The sequence below is a fragment of the Filicampus tigris genome, chromosome 13, assembly GCF_054856515.1.
Source record: "Filicampus tigris isolate MCC_2025a chromosome 13, RoL_Ftig_1.0, whole genome shotgun sequence".
NCBI classification, from domain to species: Eukaryota; Metazoa; Chordata; class Actinopteri; order Syngnathiformes; family Syngnathidae; genus Filicampus; species Filicampus tigris.
The window spans coordinates 14474772-14499079 of NC_141229.1; the positions used below are offsets into that span (position 1 = coordinate 14474772).

The following is a 24308-nucleotide window of genomic DNA, read 5'->3' on the forward strand; positions in this document are numbered from 1 at the left end:
AAAATGTTGTGCATATTATATTTTTGTTCAATATACGGTATAATATTACGTGTATGCGCAAAGCTGGATTTTATGTTGCAGGTCCGTGTTAGAGGGTCGTTTTGCATTGTCATCTATCTTTAATTAATATTAAACTTTACAAAAACAAAGAAAAAATGGTCCCGGTTTTCTTCTAGGTCAGTGGTGCCCACATCCTGTCCTCAAGGGCTCCTATCCAGCCTGTTTTAGGTATATCCCTATTCCAACACACCTGATTCAAATCATCAGGATTGTTATCAGGCTTTTGCAAACTTACTGATGAGATGATCATTTGAATCAGGTGCATTGGGATAGGGCTGAACCTGAAACAGGCTGGATAGGGGCTCTTGAGGACCGGACTTGGTCACCCCTGTTCTAAGTCATTGACATAGCCTCAATTGTGGACAGAGTAAATGTGAATGTGGAATATCCCCATCATCAAACTATCCACACCGAAGGCATTAAACAATCACAAACCCTCCGCAAAATTTTGAGCTACTTACAGAAACAACTTAAGGTTAATTGCCTGTCCTCCCTGGAGCAACCTCCACTAGACTGAACAAACAAAGCCTAGTAATAAATCACCGGTGGCTGCAGAGCTTTGTATTGCTACTGGCTACTCTAGCAAACTACCTTTACTGACTAAAACAACTCTCGACTGAAATTGAATGTCACCAGTCAATCACAGGGCCAACACAGAGACATTCACAGCAGGGGCGGAGCCAGAATGTGGCTAATGGGTGAGCCTGGAAAAATCAGGGTGGGCCTGAATATTTCTCTCACTGAGCACAATCCTCCTGTCCTGACACATCGTCCATCCATCCACCCATTATCGATACCGCTTATCCTCACAGGGGGCGCGGGGCGTGCTGGAGCCTAGCCTATCTTCGGGCAGTAGGCGGGGGACACCCTGAATTGGTTGCCAGCCAATCGCAGGGCACACAGAGACAAACATCTGCACTCACAATCACACCTAGGGGCAATTTAGAGAGTCCAATCATTTGCAAATAGCACATTTCTAAGATGTGTTTATCTGATGGTCACTGTGTTTACTTCTTTCATAATGTCCATGTACTCTTTAATGAAAATCAAATAATTTCATTTGAAGAAAACCTCCACATCTTGATGCTGTTATTTTAATCAACTGCTTGTTTACTAATTAGTATGCTATGCAGAGAGGGTGTGATTTCCACCCATAAAATGTGCTTGTTTCGCAAAGCATTTAACAATCACAGGCGCTGTGATGCACAAATCACTCACAAATTGTATTTATCTCAGCAGGAAATCTAAATTAAGTGACCTCGTCGCAAGCCACCGTGGGGACCCTGGCTCAAGACTATTTTTCCCCGGATTCATAATTGCGGTGCCTTTGAGCAAAACACCGATACCCCGAACTACTCTCCGTGTGGCTCCCTGCTCCAGCCTGTGACACTATTACGTGTTTACTGTGACCACTACTGTGATAGGTCAAATGCAGACGGCACATTTCACGTATGTGTTTGTGACAAATAAAGATGGCTCAATTCACATCAATTCTATTCTATTTTGTTCCATTCTATTTTATTTTTAGTTTTTTAATAAGCAGACTCGATAATTTCTTAGGTGTTGAACTTGCTACATCTCAAAACCAACCTTTTCTTGTATCCAGAGGTTTAATGCACATTTTTCACAGTAGCATTTTAATCTGGATATTATTCAAAAATAATCATTCAAATTACTTTTCTGTTTATGTTTCCCCCCAACTCACTGTTCAGGTCTAAGTGCAAACCAATAGAGTTTGGACATATTTTCTCATGTCTTAAAAAACAAAAATACCAATTATCTTTTGACATATTTTGTACTCAAAAATGAGAACACTTTCTCTGAGGAAGAGGATTTGGTTTCTTATTTTTGTAGATGGCAGTTGAAAGCAGATATAATTTGCTATTTCAACTGCTATTTGAAACATTACAAAGTAATTTACGCAATTTCAAAGTTTGTGTCAGGAGTAAAAACTGTGCATTGAACAATTTTGGTTGGTTTTGTTGTTATTATAACAGGACCATCATCTTCATACCTCTGAAAGCTTGGCGTGTAATGAAACACTCTGCTTATTCTAGTACCTATCAACTACTAAAAATTATTTTGACCCAAAATATGACATTTGTGGATGGAAGTATGAGTGCGTGTTCAGTGAAAATTTGTTGTGGCTGTTTTTGTAATACAGCCCAGTTTCTTGCATGTCTAAAGGACTGCTGAGAAAAGCTTCCATTTTAATGTACTGGACATACACTTCACATAGTTGCATGAAAATAGCAAAAGAAAAAAAAAACCTGATGTGAATGAGCAGGCCAAATGACTGGAGCAAAGTGGCATCATGCAAGCAGAGGTGAACTTTACAGGAGTCGCATGTGATGTACCTCTGAGAGTCCAACAGCTCTCTGGGTCTGATGATGGCCTTAACCAAGGCGTCTGGCCGCACCAACTTCTGAGGCGATGTCTTGGGACTTGAATCCGACTCGCCACTCTCTTCATCCCCCATGGCTTTGACATAGCTGCTGCTCCGCATCCGACGACAAGGGATCTCATCATCCTTCCCGCCGCCGGGATATCCCCCCCACTCATCCTGGGGAACCTGGGGATAGAGATAGACACGCTTTTTACTTGTTAGCATTTCATGATGGCTGCCCAATCAGCAAAGCACCTGGTCAAGTACAGTGAATAGTAAAAAGACTTTACACCCCTTTTCAAATGCCAGGTTTTTATGATGTTAAAAAAAATGAGACCAAGATAAATCATTTCAAATCTTTTTTCACCATTAATGTGATCTATAACCAGAGCTGGGCATTTTACTACAAAATGAGCGTCCGTTATTCGTCATCCGTCTGCAGCGTCATTTGCCTTTTTTTCCGGGGGGAAAAAAATAGTACCAGTCTATAGGCCGGTCCGTCTCTAATTTCAAACAGCTGTCCGTCGGCGAGTCCGACTAGACTTTCACGAGCATGTGCCTGGTTCCGTGAATGTCGTCTGTGTCTTGTTTCTCATCTTCCCAGCTGAGTGTTGGTGGACGAAGCCACCTAGTCGCACTGCGGTCAATGTTCACTTACAATGTTTATAGAAGCAGCAGTGGCGGAAGGGAGAGTTTGGATTATTCCTAATCACTGTCAGACAGAATGTGTCTCTTGCAATGTGGTATTATGAGTCTTGTTGTTATCTTACCCTCCAGAGTGCTTACTGTCTTTGCTTGTCAACAGTCAGTACATCTGCGGTTTCATTTGTTTATGATTTTGTTTCTTGTTTACGCTCAATTCAGCGATTAGATTTCATTTGTTTCGGCATCTCCTGTCCACCGTGACTTCAGTGGCGGGGAGGTGAGTTGTGTCTTGAGCCGGTAAAAAGTAGTGGAGCACGCAGGTGTCGAGGACCAGGGGGTGTCCTGTTTCGGGAGGGCACCCAGAGCTGCAGTGGGATGATTTAGAAAATATAAAATAAAATATAAAACTATATAAATCAAATATAAATAAATAAATAATAATAATAATACTGCATTCACTAAATTGATTTCTATAATGATTCAGCGGAAAGCCACTAGACTTCCCACCGATCTGATCGGCGGATCGGATCGGCCGATGCTTTGCATTTTATGTCCATTTTGTGATCGGCCATTATGTCTTTATTTCGCAGATCGATCAATGACATCATTGATCGGCTTTGTGAAATAAAACATTACAGCTTCAATGTTCCCCACATAAACATTTATCTGTGGTGGGCCGCCACAAATGAATTTTGGCCGCTACTGATAGATTTTGGCGTTACCTGTCAATATATAACTATTGTAATAACTTTCATTGCTGCACAGTCAGCTGCTCTGCCGCTTGTATAGCCCTTGTAAGAGTCTGGTAATCGATACCAGTACCGAGTTCCTTTGTGGTGTGATACTGCTAATACAGTGTCTTAAATGAAATAAACTCAACCGCATCGATGTTAAATGTTTGGGAATCAATCTTAGTGGTATCAGCTCAAATTATTATCACAATTGAAAAAGAAATTAGATTATTTGTTACCGAAAAAAAGTAATGCAATTAGAAATGATATATATTACTCCCATCACCAGTGAAATGTTCCCTTATATGCGTACTCCAGTTAGGAGTCGAGCAGCAGCATTCTGGACTTGTTGCAATCAAGAGAGGGAAGCCTGGCTAACACTGACATCGCGGGCATTGCAAAAATGAAGTTGCGTGCAGGGGGCAAAGGCAAGTATAACCATGTTAAAATCATTCAAAGAAAGTTAAAGCTTGACCGTAGAAACAATCCTCATCCATAAACCTCTTGCTCAATTTTCCATTCCACCATAAAGGGATTTTAAGTGTTTAAGCAAATGTTTCAGGCAAAAAAGAGACACACATCACATGCAAATTCATTCATTCATTATCCATACCGCTTATCCTCACAAGGGTCGCGGGGCGTGCTGGAGCCTATCCCAGCTGTCTTCGGGGAGTAGGCGGGGGACACCCTGAATTGGTTGCCAGCCAATCGCAGGGCACACAGAGACAAACATCCGCACTCACAATCACACCTGGGGCAATTTAGACACTCCAATCAATTTACCATGCATGTTTTTGGAATGTGGGAGGAGACCGGAGTACCCGGAGGAAACCCACGCAGGCACGGGGAGAACAGGCAAACTCCACACAGGGAGGCCGGAGCCTCGACCTCTGAACTGTGAGGCGGACGTGCTAACCAGTCGACCACCGTGCCGCCCATCACATGCAAATGTCAAAGGAAAAAAACATCCCTACAGTTTCCAGCATATTTGTTGGAAAAACTTGATTTTCCTTTCAGAATAAATATTTTCTATTGCATTATACACTTCAAAATACTCCCACAAATGTGGAGCATTGATTGAAAATAGCCACAATTTGTCAATGTACACATATGCAATGTAATTTTCAACCAGTTCATTTAATATTGTAATGTTAGGATTAGGGGCAAATTGTTGTGTTCACTGAGAACTAGAGATATGCTATACTACAATTTTTATGTTTTTATATGTGATGTGTTAATCACTACCACATGAAAAACACACTGGAACACATTTTGTGCTAAAAGTCATTTATCTCTTTGCCCGGGACAGATATGCACAAGCTACAAAACGGAGTCGAAGGGTTAATTAAGTCTTGGAGGGGTTTGGTATTTTTAGATTTCTAATTAATGAACGGAATGCCAGTGGAGAGGCACAAGCTGCGGTAAAATTTGTTTAACCCTTTCATGCAAAGTGGTCACAACAGTGGACAGCTATTTAAAAGTTTCTTTCGCCTATATTAATTAAACACAAAAAATATATTTATATTTTAAATAATAACATGAAATCATAATGAATGCATGAAAGGTTTAAAAATATTTAAATTTTTTTTAGATTAATTAATATAGGCGAAAGCAACTTTTAAATAGCTGTCCACTGTAGTGACCACTATGCATGAAAGGGTTCATTTGGATTGGCTGATAAACTGAATAGATTCTCAGGTCAATCTCTGGTAAGATTATAAAAGAAAACAGACAAGGCAGTGAATACCCTCACCCAAGATACGTGATGAAGACCCAGTTCTCACAGGACACTACGCAACTGTAAGCACATGCTGGTGGTGTCAGCAGAATGTGCAACTAGTCTAATTATTATGGACATTTTTGATGAGTCTGTTACTAAATAAATAAGCACTGGGTGACGATGCCCTTGTGGGAGAGCTGTGAAATATCACAGCTCACATGTGAGGATTCATATTTAAATAGCCAAAATTACAACAGCCAAATGTATTCCAAGCTAGTAAACTACAATAAATAAATTACCGGTAACTCATTCAATCCTAAAGACATATTTATATGTCTTTTCACAGTCCAGCCATTCAATCCCTGGACTTTATTTATATTTTTTCAATTTTTTTCAAACGTTAGGGTAAAAGAGGGCCTAAAAATGTCTGGTACCGGATGAGTTAAGTCGAGCAAGTAAAACATAAGGTTATATGCCAATCAATCAATACTTATACCACTGCTATCTTTCTCTCCTTCTCCTGTAAATCCAAACATCTGGCAGCATTACGATAAAACATGGAAGGATGCGGTGGTGTAATAAAAAACAAAAAAAACAAATTTGAATCTGTAAATTAGTTTTGATGTAAAAGATATGAGTGCATCGAATTGAACCAAATCGAATTGTTCCACATTGAAATATATTGAGATAAATATTGAATCATTTATTGAGACATAAACCTTTAAAGTAAATGTCACATTTACAGTACTGACTAGTTCATTCATGTGTATGTAAAACAGGAAACTCTTTGCATCATACCTGTTGCAATTGGTTGTTCCTTGATTTATCAGTTGCTATGCGGTTGCTATGGTCCTTTTATGCTTTGTCCTTTATTCTATCATGGCCCATGGCCTGATGCCTTACAGTTTATAAGCTCAAGTGAGTCAGTGACACGTTGTCAGTACGTCAAACTTTCTTCAAGTGAGGACTCCACGGGTCCTGCTCTCTCTAGTTGCTTTGCATACTATTTTCGTTGATAAAGACTTTTACTTTTCAACTTCCGTGTCACGTCTGCTATTGTGTCCAAATCCCGCTCCTCACATGACAATACCCTCTCTAAGTGAGCCTCACCATATTGAGTCAAATGGCAATCCCACTGAATCTAACCAAATTGAATAGTTCCACTTTAAATAAACCGTCCTTGAATCACATCATATCGCACTCCATGTATTGAGATCCGTATCAATCGTCTTTTCTTGGAGAGATGGACACCCCTGATACATTTTTAACAAAGAAAACAACAGTGGGGCACCCATTTACCAGCAAAGCTGATGGAAAAAGTATGCTACTTTTTAAAACATTTGAAAGCATAACTGAAGTAGTGTTTTACGAGCTGTGTCAGGAAAGTGGATTGACTGTAATCACAAAAGATATATTTCAAACTCAAACTAAAAACTCAAAGTGTTTTCCTTCAGTGTAGGCCAGACGATCAATCATTGATGATGAATGATTTTGCTTGTAGTGGCCCGACGGAGCTTAATGTTGGACCCTGTCGCGCGAGAAGAGGTTCCTTGTGACAATCACGATGCCCTGAGCATCCAACAGAGAATAACACAGAGGCAACCTCCCGAACTGGCATATGATTTGTAGACAATTACGATATTGATGTCTTTGTAACAGAATAGAGGATGGTAATTACCAGTCGATTTTTCAATAATTAAAATAGTGCTTCTCTTGCACTGACATGTTATTTTTACATCTACGATTGAAACAGTAAACAATAATAAATTCTGCCTGTGTTAAAGCCACATGTCTAAGCTCTTTAATTCTTTTGGAATGATGTTTCTGTCTGCTACAGGGGCTGAGATATTAATTATTTTGTAAGTGTTGAATTTCTGGGAGAACTTCAGGTTTTCAAGGGTAATTCCAAAGGCGACCTTAAGTTTTGGGGAGCTGTTGAGAAAGGCGCTTTAGGCCTTAATGGGTTAAGAGGAATTTGGAGATGATGATGTTCAGTTTACTGAATTCAGCCTGAGATTCTATAGACTGGCATACCTGTGCAAACATTAGCAGGGTTTGCCTTTACTTGTAGCATTTTTATTGTTGCCTTGGAAGCCCAATGGGAGTGTGCGTGTTGGTGCGTGGTTGTGTATGTATAGTGTAGCTTGCTAGGGATCAGCCAATGCTCCGACATCAGCAGTGCATTCCATTGATTAACTCTGCAGGCTCTATCCATACGCAGCACCTCTCTCACCAAGAAAAGTACAGAAAAAAAGTCAAATTAAAAAAAGTGGAATAGAGAGAGAGATGTAGAAATAGATGAGCACAGAGGCGAGAAAGATAAAGAGAGAGAGGCACTGGCAATTCCACCAACTGTCCTTCTTTTCCCTCCTGCAAACTGGAAGCAAGAATGACGAGTTACCAGTTGACAGTAAGGACACGTTGCAAAGCTCCGACTCCAAATAAAGTATACTCATGTTCACATGTAATGCCGCCCTCATAAGAAGTAATGTAGTATAAAACTGCACAACAACTTAAGAGTCACTTAAGAGACGTGTTGCTTAAAGGTCCCATGCCATCAAGATCAAATTTGTCCCTCAGTTTTATGCATAACACAGGTCAAAATGTGTCTGTCACATGGTCTAACTTAGATGCCTGACATGCCTTCCAATTATAGCAAAATGAGCAGTTTTGATTTTGGCGTCACTGTGACGCACACTCGACACTCATTATTCAAGTACCTACCCATGTCGTGATTGTGACGCCCACTCAACTCAGGCAAAATGGCTGAGTGACAGCTAATTTAATAGTAGATGTCATGATTACTATTATTATTAGTGTTTTTTTTGCAGTTTTGTTTTTCTTCATAAAATTGCCTTGTCTCCTACTACTGTTGGCTGTCTGTGACACACATGTTCAGTAGTTGTAATTTGGGTCATCCGTGATGAAAACAGAAGCGCTGTGGCAGTGTCATGGCTAACCAGTGTTTACAACAGAGTCTGGAAATTAGGGTCCATTTCATCAAAAATACATTATAAAAATTTCTCGTTCATGGCTTTAAAATCAAAGTGCTAACATTTATTTGAGGAGAAACTCCTGAGCTAGAATTGTCCAGTGTTTGGGCACATTCCATGTCTTCAGCGTTATCTTTCACAGCCTACAAATTAGAGGGCGACGTTGGAGTGGATTTTCACTCCCGTCCTATTCACCTCTAAAAGAGAAAAATCCCATCCTGTTCCAGTCCTGGACCATAGTAAAAAAAAAAGAAAAAACTCTCTCATCCCATCCCTCCCCTCCCTCCTGTACTGCTCACATTTCGGAGGTCAGCTACTAAAAAACAAAACAAAAAAACAAAACCTGAAGTTTCATCTTACTAATTTATTTAACAGTTTGCCACCCCGTTGTTTTCATGGACCCTCACTATTTCGTGTAACATTTTTTTTTTTACCAACCGGATAATCCCTCTACCGTCTGCTCCTGTGAACTTTTGATCCGGTACCATCCCAATCGGGTGCTTAAAGGTAAAGTTGACTTCTATCCTGTGGGATTCCCCCTAAAAATCTCAGCCTCTACTACAATTACATTTCCGAGTTTTAAGTGACACAGCCACACATAAACAGGGTCGGTTGCGGGCGCAAGATCATGCGGCGTCACCATGTAGGTAGTTAAAAAAAACCAAAAAAAATCAGAGTACAACAGAGAACCAACTGTAGACCATGGCTTCACGCAGGCCAGTCCACCTCAGAGTGCTCGCTGGGCGGCTACAAGCTTGCCAGGCGTCATCATGGAGAAAAACGTCCGGGCCGTGCACATATTGGCCGCTACCAATAAAAGGAAAGCTGTTTTCCATACAGAATTAAGGAGAACAGTGACCCATTCGAAGCAAAGCTTTTTACATATTGAATATTTTTAAATATTAATGAGAAAACGGACAAAATGACAAGCATTTATGAGCAACGAAAATAGCTTGAAAAAGGGCATCCTGGCCATTTCTTACCAAATTGCCTTGCTAAACCTTTCAATAATTTGATAGAGGTTTTTCATAACAATTAGCTTTGTCAGCTCCCAGTATTGCTATATAAAAACAAATGAGGGGAAACTAGCTACTAAATGTTTAGTGTTTTTCTGTAAACCAGCCTCAGCATTACGATGATCGGCATCACTTTCACTGGTCAAAATATTACGCACATCTGAAAAAATGGAATGAGCTCTTGCTGTCTCACAAATTCTGCCTTTACAAAGTAAACTAGTAAAGTTAATAATAATGTTTAATTTTGATTGACACCCTTACTGACTTCTTAATTTATGATATGCTTAAACTTGCACTGCATCATACGTATAGGTTAGGTTTGTATTATCTGAGCTAAAACAGCTACAACTGAGAATTTCTCTTTAGAGCCCAGCATGTTGGTGTAATGCTGTGGCTGATGTGTGCATATGTTAAAATAATGCTACTAGAACTATGAGAAAATGCAAAGTGTTTCTTGACACTGGTCACATTCTACGCTGGCCAAGAGTCCAGAAGCACATCACCCAGTCAGGGCCAGAAAAGCCTCCTCTACTGGACCATAATACTAATAGAAGCATTGACCTACGTTTAATACCTTAATTCTAATATTTGTTTCATAAATTTTATTTGTATATGTATGTTAAATGTTTTTATCCAATCAGATTATAGCGTTATTTTGCTGCCATATCAATATAATCTGTCTACCGGTCTCTAATTTGCTATGGGACTATTTATTTACTCAATCAGATTTCATATTTGTTCTCGCACGGCCTTTGTTGCCATCACATTTTTTCCAGGCTTCTGATTGGTTGTTCACAACAGACGTTACAATTGACTTCAACTATCAAAACACACATGTGGTGATATCCCATAACAAAACATTTAATACTAAGCATCTCTGGTGAGTATTAGGTACAGTATTTTTTGGGGGGCATGTTATTGGATAAATTACGCTCCACATGATTTACATGGAAAAATTGTGTATACTGCAGTACAGGCATTACTGGTAATGGTTTGATGTTTTATAATTCAACCTCATAGTAGTGGGATTAAGAGGTTAATTAGGTCAAATAGGACCCCACCAAATGCAAGGCCACTGCTAACACTCATTCAAAAACTGCCTCTGGTATTACTTTCCAGAGAAGTACTTTTGAAAAGATTTTGAATCTGGCTTTGAATCTGGGCTGGGGCCTTCCTGTGTGGATTTTGCATGCGGGTACACATTCCAACAACATGAATGTGAGCTTCATTGAAGATTCTAAATTGTCCTTAGGTGTGAATGTGACTCTTGTTTGTCTATGTGTGCCCTGCGAATGGCTGGCGACCAGTCCAGGGTGAACTCGCCTCTCGTCGGATCAGCCAGGTCACCCGTGACCTTAGGACAAGCGTGGTATAGAAAATGGATAGTAGCTAGCTGATGGCCTATTAGGTCCAACTCGAACTTCTGAGGAACTCTGCATGCATTTGCTCCTCTTTCTTCTCACACTTGACACTAATACTGAAGCCAAGCACATCAGCCACCAATCATCTTAAAGCAGAGGTGATCTGTGTGATAATTGAATGCCATGGCAGCATCTCTAAGTGGTTCAGCTGACGCATGAAGGGAACTATCGCTCCTATATACGCGCACCCGATGCCTTTCCATATACTGTATAAATAAAGCATTGCCTTAAGTAGCAACACCATTTTTAAGGGTTTTTCTCTTCACAACAGAAAAAACATTAATATAAAATTGAAGTTCTATGTTAACAAATCCAAATATAGTGTACTATTTTTAGCTGAGGACAGACATTTGCTTAATGCTATTCAAGTTGGCAGTAACAGTGAATAATTAATGGCGTATTGGTGGCGTTTTCTTTCTTTTGGTACTTTGCAGATGAGCAGTGTTAGAAACAGGGATTTGCGCCATTGTGGCTGTGAACGCACCCGAACTAGCTTCTTGACAAATAGAAGCGCCTCTTTTCAGTCCCTTTCAAGGGGAAGTCAACCCAAAATATCAAAATCAAGTCTTTGACATTGTGGAAGCAGATATAAACTCACTGGAGTCCATACAGAAGTTTGAATAGTGCAAAGTACGCTCATAAGGAACTGCAAACATACCTCCACAGGTGGATGTAAAGTTGGCCGGGGCGATCACAGGTCACAGCTGTGCAGTGGGCACTTGGATGCCGCCTTTCAACCCGATCATTCGTGTCGGTGTGTGGTATATTGTCCACAGTATTAACAAAGCTTCAGACTCATCGAGCAATAATGTTTGTGAATGACTTTGTAAATCGCTATCCTCGACTATCTAAAGGGTGAACTGACATTCATTTGAAATGGAACACTTTTGTCAGAACTTGGCAACATGTCCTCATTAAAAGAAGAGCAGGAGGACAGTGCTGAATGCTTGATGGAAGGTTATTGCTGTTTTCCGCCATGCTTCATTACAGCTTATCAACCTAATGCAATATAATTTTATTCTTTGGTGGCATCCCACACCGACTTGCTGATGTGATTCTCACCCTAATGTCTCCCTTCTAAACTAAGAAAAGGTTCGCGACAGCTGTCTTAGAATAACACCTGTGGAACGGAACTACCGTATGTGCTAGGGGGCGCACTGTTGTAATAGCGTTCTTTCCGTCTCTCAAGCGTAACCTTTGGCAAGTCAACGTTCCAGTTAATTGCCCATTGAAATCCCTCTGAAACATCCTTCTGGCAAAAATGTCAAAGTGTCATCAACTTTTGAATTAGTTTTGTATATGCAGAGAAAAAGTGACTTTACCAGAGCAGATGACTTCCACTGACTGCAAATCAGACAGCGCTGAACTACATTAAAGCTTTTGGGACACATCTCACTATCAAATGAACAATCATGCAGAAAATAGAGTTTGGGGAAGATCATTTCCTGTCCCCCAGTGCATAAAGCTGGGTTGACTACCTAATTTTAAATGACTTTTTATAACAATTTGTTTTTATTATTGCCTATTTAGTATCCATGATCTTTCATAGATTGGTTGTTTTTCTTATCCTCATGTTTGATTTGTCATATAACACGCCGTGCGCTGTCCGTGTCATTGTGTTCTGGTGAACTGCAAAGGAATTGCCCTTTTAGAGGTCAACAAGTTATTTGAACCTGAATCTGGATGAGTTTCGTCTGGATGAACAGAACCCTGACCTCACCCCTTTAAACACATTTGGGATTTGGGTTGAAATGCAAAAGAGAGCTCTGCTGAAGAGAAGAGATCTGGTTGACAAATGGAAACGACTTTACACAGACATTGTGACAAAGTCAAAGTGTCAGCTGGACCAGCTGCAAAGGGGAGCCAACTCATTGATTTCATTGGCTGGGATCCTTTACATATCATTCATGTACAATGTATGATTTATTTTAATTTAGACAAAAGCCAAAGGGGCCATGATACATCTTGAAGCTTGAAATTCCACCAGATGGGTCAACTGGCAGCAGTAGATAGATGTGTTTAGGCTACGTAGTGCTTTCATTAGGCACATGTGAATAAATGGCAAGTGTGTGTGTGTTGGTAAAGGCTAACTAGGGCTAATTTGTGAAATGACTTGGCCACAGACAGAGACTGATCACAAACGTCTGGCCAGATTGTGCAACATTTGTCATTTCAGAGAAAGATCAGCCACTATGAATCTATCATTGTCAGACCCAATGACCATTTAATCGATCTATCGTACAAAACCTCTCACACACGAAGCACCTGCTTCGTGCTCACGCAAGTCATTCATATATTTGTGTCATCTCTATAATACTTTTAGAACAATTGCAAAGTTTTTTATTATTTTCTCTGACATCAAGCAAGGACGCAAACAAGGTGACTAGACCATCATCAAACCATCTGGCATGTGATAAATACTGCACCACAAACACACTCTCTCATTCTCACGCAGACAGACAATGAGGGCGGACAGTCCCTGGACACATTTTTGGTTGTCCCAGTGATGAAAAGTTGTGGCTAATTTCAATTCAGTGACCGCAATAAAAATAGCATCTCAATGTGATCCAATGTTGTTCCATAAGCGGGTAGGTACATAAACACTGTTTCAATATACATTACAAAAAAGATGTCCACAAGTTCCACATGTATGATTTCCTAATGTTAATATCATACATGAAACGATGTACATGAAAAAAAAAAAAATCTTATAAACTGTTCTTTGCCATGAATCCTTTGTGTTGACATAATTTTCCTGCCTTGGAGGAAGGCTATGGCTCTACTGAGTGCCTTGTTAGCTTTAGTTTTTTTTTTTTTTTTTCGTTTTCAGAAATGCCAATAATTGGCTAAAATGGTTTTAAGATTACAAGTTATAGCATGCATTTGACAGGTTGCCAATGAGTTTTTAAGTGGACTAATTCCGTGTGAGCTGGCAGTGGTTCCCGTTTTTAAAAACACCCTTTTACTGGTGGACAAAGACAGAACATAATTCTTTGAAGCACCCGACAAGCCCTCCATGTTTGTGGATGTGCTTGATGACCAAAAATGATTCCTTTCCTCACAAGCTCGCTTTAGGAGGCTCACATATTTGACTTGTTTGTATCTCCAAACTCCTTCTCTTCCACGCATCTTCGAGAACACATTGCTTCTCCTGCGAAGGGGAAGACGTGTCAACCCGCATGGATTGGATTGATAATGCTGCGCTATATATAACCCTGCGGCAGGAAGCAGGAGAAGAAGCTATTTTTAGAAATGTTTATGGTGCGGCAAGTCAGACACTATCTAAAGTGAGTGGACAAATAAGGGGAAAGGGTAAGATTCACTGCAGACAACTGCACTCGACTTGATGGAAATACTGTCTTTCCGACATCCAAAATAGTCCTGAAAACGTTTTATGTTGATACAAGCTTAAAGTGAGTGTTGTTTTGGCTCCACTGGCCAATTTGAGAGATGTATTGGCTTTCTATTTGCAACACACTCTATGTTGCTCCCAATATGCTGACATGCTCATTTTATTTGGGCTGCAGGCGGAATGTACATGAAGCTGTCACGATGTCATATTGCTGTAAATTAAACAGCATTAATCTAATATTGATTTTTCTAAAAGAGCCATTACCTGAGTGTATGCCAAAAATTATGAGCAAAGGCAGAGAACACAAAATGGGATACAGTATTATGTAATTCACCGGTTGAATATCATTTTTACAAAAGAAACTATTCTACTTGTCACTCACACACTTCCTCAGTTTTTATGTGGGACTCACTAGCAGCTTCGTGTGTTCGTAATGAATGTACTTGTCTGTAAGTAATATATGCTTAAAAGCACTAGCTTTTGATTGTCTGAACTTCCAAGTTTGGAAGCGATCTGATTTTTGCTGATCTAAGACTACATATCATCGGCGGAAACCTTGTATGTCCAAATATGGTCAAAGTCATTTTTTTTTTCACAAATCGATAATAATGGTCCGTCCCTAATTAGTTTGTAAACTTTATGCAATTTTAGCCAATTTAAAGAGGTGAAAATAGCAAATACACAAATACAAATACAAATACACTGCCGCCCTTGAATGCAACTTATGTTTGAGTGTTGCAGAAGTGTGGCAATACTACTTCCGTTTCCTCGTTCTGCATCTGTGTGGTGTAATTTCATGTCTGGGTGTTTTTTTAACAAGTGAAAATAGTAAGGTTCGCTGGATTAAGTTGTCTTGTTTGTTTAATATGGATTGATGTGATACTTTGTTGCAGAAGGACTCCCGTGTGTCACAGAGGAAAGTCTCCGTTTCATAGTAATATCCACTTAATAGACGGGGTTAGTTGTCTCATTGTTTTATTTATTGCATCACTTATGGCTTTAGACATTTGTGAAGATGTTCTAGGGCAGACGTTTGCTTTTTCTGTGTTTTCAAAGACTTCTGTAAGATGGAGGCTTCACATGTACGCGGAGTTTGAAGTATTCAGCTTCCGCCGGCTTCGTGTTTATACTATCTTAATCAATGCCATCGCTAAATTACCGATTGAATGTATTCTGTAGGTAGTATTATGTCGACGTGAGCGTGCAACAGCAATATAAAGTACAATACAACTTGAACGAAGCGGTGCCTGGGAACTCAAACAAGCTGGCGTATTTTTCTTACCTCCTGTAAAGTTGTCACTTTGACACTACGAAGATTCCGCACGACAACGACGATATGATCATGACTTTATTTGAACACTTTGTAACAATGACGACGATGACTGAATCTGATGCTGTTGCTGTGCGGATTTTGCATTGACCAACACGGACGAGATCTGAGGAGGAAACACTTCCCCGAAGGCATCTTCTCACCGCTATTCATCATTAAATGGATTCTCACATTGTCCTAATTAACGCTGTTTAGCGCCGTATTATGTGTTCAATGTTGCCCGCTCGGCATCCATTGTAGCCTGGTCATCCTGGGAGTGGGATTACTCCATCAGTGGTCCGTTCCAAAGGTTTCTTCTTTTTTACCCGTATGGGGTTTGGAGTTTTTGCTTGGGTTTAGATCAGGGGATGTTGCTCATATGTATCATATGTGGACTTGTGAAGCCCTTTGAGAGTCTTTCGTGATTAAAGGCTATGCAAATAAACATGACATGAATGGAAGATGTTTACTAAATTAGAGAAAATGTGATCACTAGTAAAGACAGTTATTTATATTGCATATAAATTGTGAACAAGTAATCACTAATACAATACTGATCTTTCAAAACTTAATCTATGGACGGACATTGTTCACGACATTGACAAAATACTGACACTAACTTTGCCCTGTGATAGGCGACTAGTCCAATTTGTGTCAACGACCGTCGTGAGGACATGCGGTATATAAAAATGGATGTATGGATGGCCAAGAACAACTTTCTCTCTGAAGCTAAGCAGAGCAACATTTGCAGGGGAAATGGAAGGCAATTAGTAAATAACTATAAGAAAACTACTTCAAAGCCAGACAACGTTCTAGGACATACAGTAAATGGATAATCTTATCAGCAATGCCTTGCGGCTCAAACATTTGATGATGGACAGTCAGACCATTGAAACTCACCTGAAGATAGTGGCACGACCTGAGGTTGGGCTTGAGGTCTGTTGGCGTCATGGGTTTCTCCAGATTAAGCGAAGACTTCCTGTAGGCCTCCTTGGCTTGGCTGACTGTTAACGTAGACCAGGAGCTCCTCTTCATGAACTTGCCTTCCGGTGCCATGCCTATGCTCTCACACGCGGCACACTTGACATCATTGTTACTTTTCGAAGTCTTCAGCGATAGGTCTCCCGTTAAGTGGCTGTGCACTGAATCAGGGTAGCAGTGACTGATTTGGTCCACGGGGTGTCGTGACATGACACTTGGCGGTCGGTATGTGCTGTCACTGTCCAAGTTGTCGTCCGAACTCCACCAACCTCCCGAACGCTGCCTTCCGCTCCCGTCACCTTTGCGATCTTTGCTCTTGCTACGCTTGCTGTGTTTGTGGTGGCCTTGGTGGTGGTGGTGATGGTGCGAGCCGTCCCGATGCGAATCGCTTTTTGTACCGTTCATCTTCGAGGAACCTTCTAGAGAGTGTGACTTTGTGAATAGCTTCTGCACTGAGTGAACTAAGTGACGGATCCTCCCGGGGCTTTCATTGCGCTGCTCTGTTGTTGTCGTTGTGGTGGATGTGCGTTGGTACTGCAGCGTGTGGAAGCCATCCCGGTGAAGCGGCATCTGCTTCTCAAATTGGTCGAGAAGATTTGCTGGGATTCGGTTCATTTTGCCGCTGCCGCCGTGCGAGGAAGAGCAACCGTCATCCCTGCCACCAGAGGTGTTGCCGTCCCGTGAAGCGCTTCCGTAATGCATGCGTGGAAAAGTGCTACATGCGACAGAGTGATCCGTAGGCGCCATGGATACCGGCATTACCATGCACTCCGAGTGGATGGAACTCCTCGGGGAGAAGCGATGGCGACCTTCAAGTGGACAGCTCTCGGTGGGGCTGAGGAGGTAGGACGGGGGCCCTGAATCTCCGTGGTGGAGATGATGCTCGAGGGAATGGTCCACATCTCCAAATCCACATGTGTGAGATGAGGTGGGAGAGGTGAGCTGGAGGTGGGCGGGACGGCCACCAGAGAGACCCTTCATGTTTTTGCGTGGAGGTGAGTAGCTTTCCTCATCGAAGTACAGTGAGCTTGACCATGAATACTGATGGTCTGAAAATGAAAGGGAGACAAAGAATATTAGAATAACTAAAGAACTCGATAAATTAAAACTGTGCATTAAAAGTGTTTAAAAAACAGAAGCATGTGCACGCCATTCTGTTCTGTGCATTTTTTAATTTATTTATTTTTTAATTTTGTGACATACTCAAACAGACTGTTGTGCCATCAGTGCCTGATTTATTAAAATTTGGAAGTGCCTCTTCATAGCCCCTGGGGTACGCGCACTCCCATTTAAGAACCACTGCTCTAGAGCAGGGCGGCACGGTGGTGGACTGGTTAGCACATCCGCCTCACAGTTCAGAGGTCATGGGTTCGATCCCGGCTCCGGCCTCCCTGTGTGGAGTTTGCATGTTCTCCCCGTGGCTGCGTGGGTTTTCTCCGGGTACTCCGGTTTCCTCCCACATTCCAAGTTGATTGGACTCTCTAAATTGCCCCTAGTTGTGATTGTGAGTGTGGATGTTTGTCTTTGTGTGTCTTTGGGGGCAACCAATTCAGGGTGTACCCCGCCTACTGCCCGAAGACAGCTGGGATAGGCTCCAGCATGCCCCACGACCCTTGTGAGGATAAGCGGTATCGATAATGGATGGATGGATGCTCTAGAGCACAGGTGTGCAACAAAAGGCCCTGGGGCCGGATCTGTTTCAATGAGTGTCAAACCCCCGCTCTAGATTATACTTAAAGTAAGTTAACAGATCCTTTAGAATTGTGCGGAATATGTCATTTGTCACTATCTTGTGTCATTTAAGCAACAAATGGAAAATTTACTTTCAACTCCAAAAGTTCTTGAATGAGCTTAGCTCTGTGCAATATCTACTGTATGAGTTGTTAAAAAAAAAAACAACAACCAAATACCAATAATAAAATCAGATTGAATGATACTTTTAAGAGACTTAAAAAAAACAACAACAACTACCAATACCAATAATAAAATCAGTTCAAATGATACTTGAGACTTTTAATACACATTGAATTGATGAGGGGTGAAGGTCATAACTTCATTAAAAAAAAGGTACACCAAACACACCAATTTTCAAATGACAAGACCCACAAACTAATTAGTCCTAAGGACACGCTCCCACTGACATTCCACAAGAAACATTTTCCACAACATCATTTGGAGATGTTCGCCCTGCTTAGATGTGTAAAGGCATCCTGCTAAAACGACAAAGGAGGAAAAAGACAAATAAAAATCATAAAGAGAACAGCAGGTGACAGGTTGGATGGAGCCTGCATTGTCATTTATCCAATCCACAGTGAAATAATAGCCCATCAGTGCGCGGTTCTGCCGTGATCCATCAAAGCCCAGAGGAGAGTGTGAGAGATGTCGAGAGATCCTTGGCCCAACTACTGCTTTATGTAGCCTTAAAGAGGACAGATGAGAGAAAACTGACTTTTTAATTGCTCGTATACAAATAGTTAGGACTCTAGAGGCCTACCCGCCCATTTAAACAAACAATTGTTTTGTTAGCTCCTTAGTTCCAGAAATATATGTGAGTGACGCGTTGTGAATTTTGCTGGCTTCAGCTTTTGCTTCTATCCGACTTGAATTTTGCTCTCAAACCTGTCTGACAGCTGATGGTAAAAGTGGAATTGTTAAGATTTTAGTAGTATTGACATACAATATTTTTGATGAACATGCCTTAAATTCACAAATTTCCACATCTTGAATGATTTTTTTCATTTCCTGAATAATTAATGCAAGTTTTTTTACATTCAGGGTTGAGTTTACAAACTTCCTGTATAATAAAGACCATGGGAATAAAAGCCTAAATATAATTCAGGTTTCTACATTCAACATCGTCCTCATTGTGTTTTCATGGTGGATGTTAATTTTTGTCTTTCAAAGTGGATCAAATGTATTCCTCTCAAACTTATTTTTAATGAGGGCTAAGATTTCAACCCCTGAGGTGCAACCGTCCTCCGCTGTTGCTGTCGTTCTCCATCTGTTGAGATGAAAACAAATTATTGTTGTTTACCAGGCTTACATGAGGAAATCCACTTGGCAGCCTGATGTAAAATTAATCTGGGCTACGCTAAGCATGTATGTGTGTGTGTGTGGGGGGGCACGGCAGATAAGACATTTTCCCTCAGGAGAAGCCACTTTTGTACAGGGGGCATGACAATGCTTATCAGAGAAGTTCTACAGCGGCTGGGCTATATCAGGTGAACCTGCGAAACTTGAGTTTACATGCTAGTAATTGCAGCAGAAGGATGTTGGTGGATTATTGATGGAGAGGATCCTACATTGTTTTGCAGTTTCCGTCACTGTCTTACTTCCTCTGTCTGTGGACTCTTCCAGGTACAACAGAGAGCTGCACTGAATATATTATCTCCAGGCAGAGTTTTGGCATTTCCAAGGATTAGACCACAGATGACAGACTAATCTGTCCCACCTCTCTCTTTCTTCATTACACTCTGAAATTCCCTCTGCAGAATCTTGCACTTTCAAAGTTTAACCAAAGGGAGGAAATAAGAGCGGATGCATTATTCAAAAAATCGTGCAAAACATTTCTAAGCTACTATAACTCAGTTTATAAGAGATAAAGAGTAAAGCTGTTCTCCCTGTGACAATGGCTTTGCAAACCCAGCGACAAGTATGTGACATCTGTGGGAAAGAAGGGGGCTTTTTGTTTCTACAGGGATATCAGCACCCCCAACTATCATTATTTGTTTCCCTGCAAAGGGGCCAATTGCATCCATTGACTGCATGGATGGAGGGATTTAAAATGAAATGAAATTGTCTGGTCCCACACCAATCCAATGTTTCAAGAGACAAGCTCTAAAAGTATTTTTGCAACTCTTCTAATAAAACTAACAGTGATGAAAATATCAACTTTTTGTGGTGGAAAAATTAAATTTCGCAAAACAGTCACCTGGCACATTTAGTCAAACAAGGAAATTTGATTTGATCGTGTCAGTAACATTGTCCAAACAGTCTTGATTTGAAGGTGATGAACAAAGCCTTTAATGACGTGTTGTGGAGCAAGAAGGATAAAAGTCAAAGGATGGGGCTACATTTGTTAAGGTTTTGGTTGACGCTGTTGCACAGCCTGCAAATACAGAGCGTGCAAAAGTCACTTTGTCCCCTTAACACATTAGCATTTAAATAGCATTATATCTGAACGGAGTGTCATTGACAGCTCCCACTCCTGTGCCAACCCAGACTCGAGGACAGAGTTTAAAGATAATAAAGTGGACTAGTGAGAAAAGAGACACATGCAGACTTGTCAGTGGTTAGCTTTTATTCTAGTGGAAACTCATTCACAGGCCAATGGGATGAGAGCATTTATGAGGACAATGGAGAAATCATGTTTTACTTTGGATGGAGAGTTTTTAATTTATTTTCACGGCAGGTTGTTTTCAGTCTTTATGACAAAGAGCTGACAGAGTTAGAAAAAGTGCTGGCACTAGCAGAAATAATTGGAGAAAATATCACATCAATTAAGGCCTAGTTATATCAGGGAAATACTGTATATAGTAGCATGTTCACACTCAAATATGTAATACTAAGATGCACTGGAAAATTGAGATAAAAAAAGATCTTTCACTTTAAATATTTGTTACTGTTGTCATTTTCTGATGAAATTGCTGCTATGACATTGTCCTACTGGCCTTTATTTTGCTTCTTGCTTTAATCCAAACAAGGGCTGTAACTAATTATTTTAATAATCGATCAATCAATGAATCCAATTTTTGGGGGGGGGTCTATCCCTTTGTTTAAAAGTAGGACATTATTTCAAATTGACAATGCAGAAAATGGCCCGAACAAAAAATAATTATAATTCAGTGACTGCTTTGGTCTTGTAATTTTTAACATGGGCAAAATGTTGATTGTTGTCCAAAGTAAAAGCAAATTTTATTTACTGTTCAGAAGCTGAAATTTCAAGCATTTGAACAATTTTAAATCAAAATGGTATCCAAACAATTCATTAATTATCAAAAATAATTATTGATTAATTTGATAATTGATTGGTTGTCAATTAATCGATTAGTGCTTGCACCCCTAATCTAAACCTGAAGATCTATTCTACTGTATGTGGCTCTTGAATGGCCGTGGTCATTTCATAAAGCACATTTGGCGGAAATTATATTACATGGTTCAGGTCACTGACAGGTGTTTGTGGGACACATGACTTACTTCTGACTGTTGGTGTGAAGTTTGGGTGTGACTGGTTTTCTGATTGACTGGCGACCAATCCAAAATATAATCTTTGACCCAGTCATTTTACCCTGTTCAGTTTAACGAAGAAGCCAAAACCTCAATCTCCTCTGATTTTGGGCTGGAGGCCGCATACCCTCGCCTGGTCGGAGTCATTCACTCACATGTAGACAAACAACTACACTCAAACACTTGCATTCAAACCCGTATTCAAGTAACCCAAAGTGCTTGTTTTAGGCCTCGTACTAAGCCTGAACAATCAATTGCATTTGCTATTTAATCACAGTTTGTATTAACATGATTTGCTAATCGCAAAGGCTGCGATTTGACTGCTGATTGAGACGCGTAGCGGACGGGTTCAGAGCAGGCGGAGACATCAACACAGTAATAAAAGCGGTAGGAGAGGTGCTCCTCGCTCTCTGCGCTTGGCCTGCCAGATCTCCCGACCTTACTCTGTGTGACAAGGTTTATGTTCCACCACTTCAAGCAAATATCAATGACATGAAAGAAGCTGCTATTCATCTAAAATCCCAACCTGAAGAAAAAAGAAGCTGTTATTCGATAGCAGCTGCAATTAACACGGTGGACCGCGACATCCTGAGGCGTGTTTGGGAGCAATTCTCGTATCTCATATTGTCCGTGCTGCCCACATTGAGCACTTACTTGTAAAACAAGAAATACAAATGTGAAGGTGTGTACAACACGTGTTCAAGCTAGTTTTCCATTGTTTTTTTATTTTTGAAATGTCGTATGATGATTTTGCCGTATTCTTTTTGAATCACCCAGTAGTGTACTGTATATTGTTTAAAAGTTGAACATCACTATAGGCCTTTAGGGTTAAGCATACCAATCACAACTGTCCCTTCACCATCTGCCCTATGTCAAGTCATTCCAGCAGCATCTCTTCCAGATGCCCGCAGTACATTCAGACTTGTATTTTCTGAGCAAAGCAAATCAATAGAAAGGCTTTCTTATCAATCTCCTCAAAGGTTAAATGTTCTCCCCCCAGAATTTTGGCCTTTGTCTTAGAAACCGTAGGAAGGAGAATTGTGTCTTCAACCCTCAGGGCGAATCAGCAAAGGCCTGAGTCATTAGGTTTGAGAGGAAGCCAAGGGAAAAAGTGTCAAAGCTGCAATCTGTCAGCTCGGCAAGCCTTGTAATGGTCACCGTAGCGCTTTTGATCAAAATAAGGCAGCGGCTTATGGCTTTGGCACATATCCTGCTCACTTGTCCATCGAAGTGACAGAACAGCATGATTCATGCATACATTTCAACTGTGCTAAAAATGAAGCCGCAACACTGCAGTTGTAACTGCAACTGATGTGTGCCTGCATTGAAACTCTGTCTCCGAGATAAAATAAGAATGAAAAAAAAATGTCACATTTATTACTGAGTGCTGACTCAGCACGCTTTAAAATACATCTGGTAATTGTTTAAAAAACAGAAATTATATTATGTGAGCTGCCGTCACATACAATATGGCTGTTGTGTGCCATGCAGTAGGTAACGTGTTCTTATCCTTTATAGACCACTCACTGATTTATTTTCTAAAATGATCTTGATTAAATTAAAACAGGATAACACAATAATTACAATCCATTGCCGTTATGATTTTGTTTTATCAACCAATTTTAATTATCTTTACATGTTTCTGATGATTGTCATTGTGGGAACTTGTGTGGACCCGAGACAGAGATAAAGGGGCTCAGCATCAATGAGCCCATTCACATAACCATGGAAATCTGTGTCTGGGAGTAATTGGATAATTTCAATAACTGGATGTGAGGTGTTGAAAAAGTGCTTAGCACACCCAGATGATGCAAAGCTTTGCACAATATGCCACCACTTGATGAGTTATAATTGTAAATACCTGTAATAATACATTTGTATTTGGAAGCGCTTTTCAAGACCCTCAAGGGCACTGTACATCAATAAAACAACAGCTAAAAACAGAACAGAAGAAATAAAACAAATACAAAATACAATACAGTGCAATTACAATTAGTAGGTGATCTGAAAAAGACAGACTGAGTTGTGGAAGTCAGGTGGAAAAAAAGTTCCAGAGCTGGGGAAAAGAGTGGCTGAAGGGCCTAGTCCTCATAGTGCTGTGATGAGCAGGTGGAATTGTCAGGTGAACGGAGAGTCTGAAGGTCTGGAGGTAGGGGGTGTACATGTGTGGGGCTAGAGAGTTGGGTGGATCTAAGGTGTTAGCAGCATTTGAAGAGATGAGACTGGAAAATTACAATATTTTGGTTTGAGCAATGGAATCTTTGCACTGAGAGGTCTGTGCTTTTGTTTGTGAATAGTGAGACGAGTTCTCCTGTAGACTCATTCCAGTTGTCGGCCTTTTGATTTCATTGCTCAGAGCTAAAGGAGTATACCAGGGGGCAGTTGAGCAGTGCAGTTGGTCGGGGTGAGACCAGAACAGCGGATCCTATGTATGACCTCTGGAATGTGCTGAAAATCAGCATACTGAC

The 24308-nt window shown here is 40.6% G+C and overlaps 1 protein-coding gene across 8 annotated transcripts in view; it reads right to left on the reverse strand.

Annotated features, from left to right (window-relative positions):
* dlgap2a (discs, large (Drosophila) homolog-associated protein 2a) overlaps positions 1 to 24308 on the reverse strand; it is a 176538-nt gene that overhangs the window by 38784 nt on the left and 113446 nt on the right. For all 8 annotated transcript variants that reach the window (XM_086049072.1, XM_086049068.1, XM_086049066.1 and 5 more), the window contains 2 exons: positions 16534 to 17663; positions 2418 to 2632 (listed from right to left, as the gene is read on the reverse strand). In XM_086049072.1, coding sequence (XP_085905198.1) covers positions 2418 to 2632; positions 16534 to 17663 — 1345 coding nt within the window. The remainder of the gene's footprint in view (positions 1 to 2417; positions 2633 to 16533; positions 17664 to 24308) is intronic.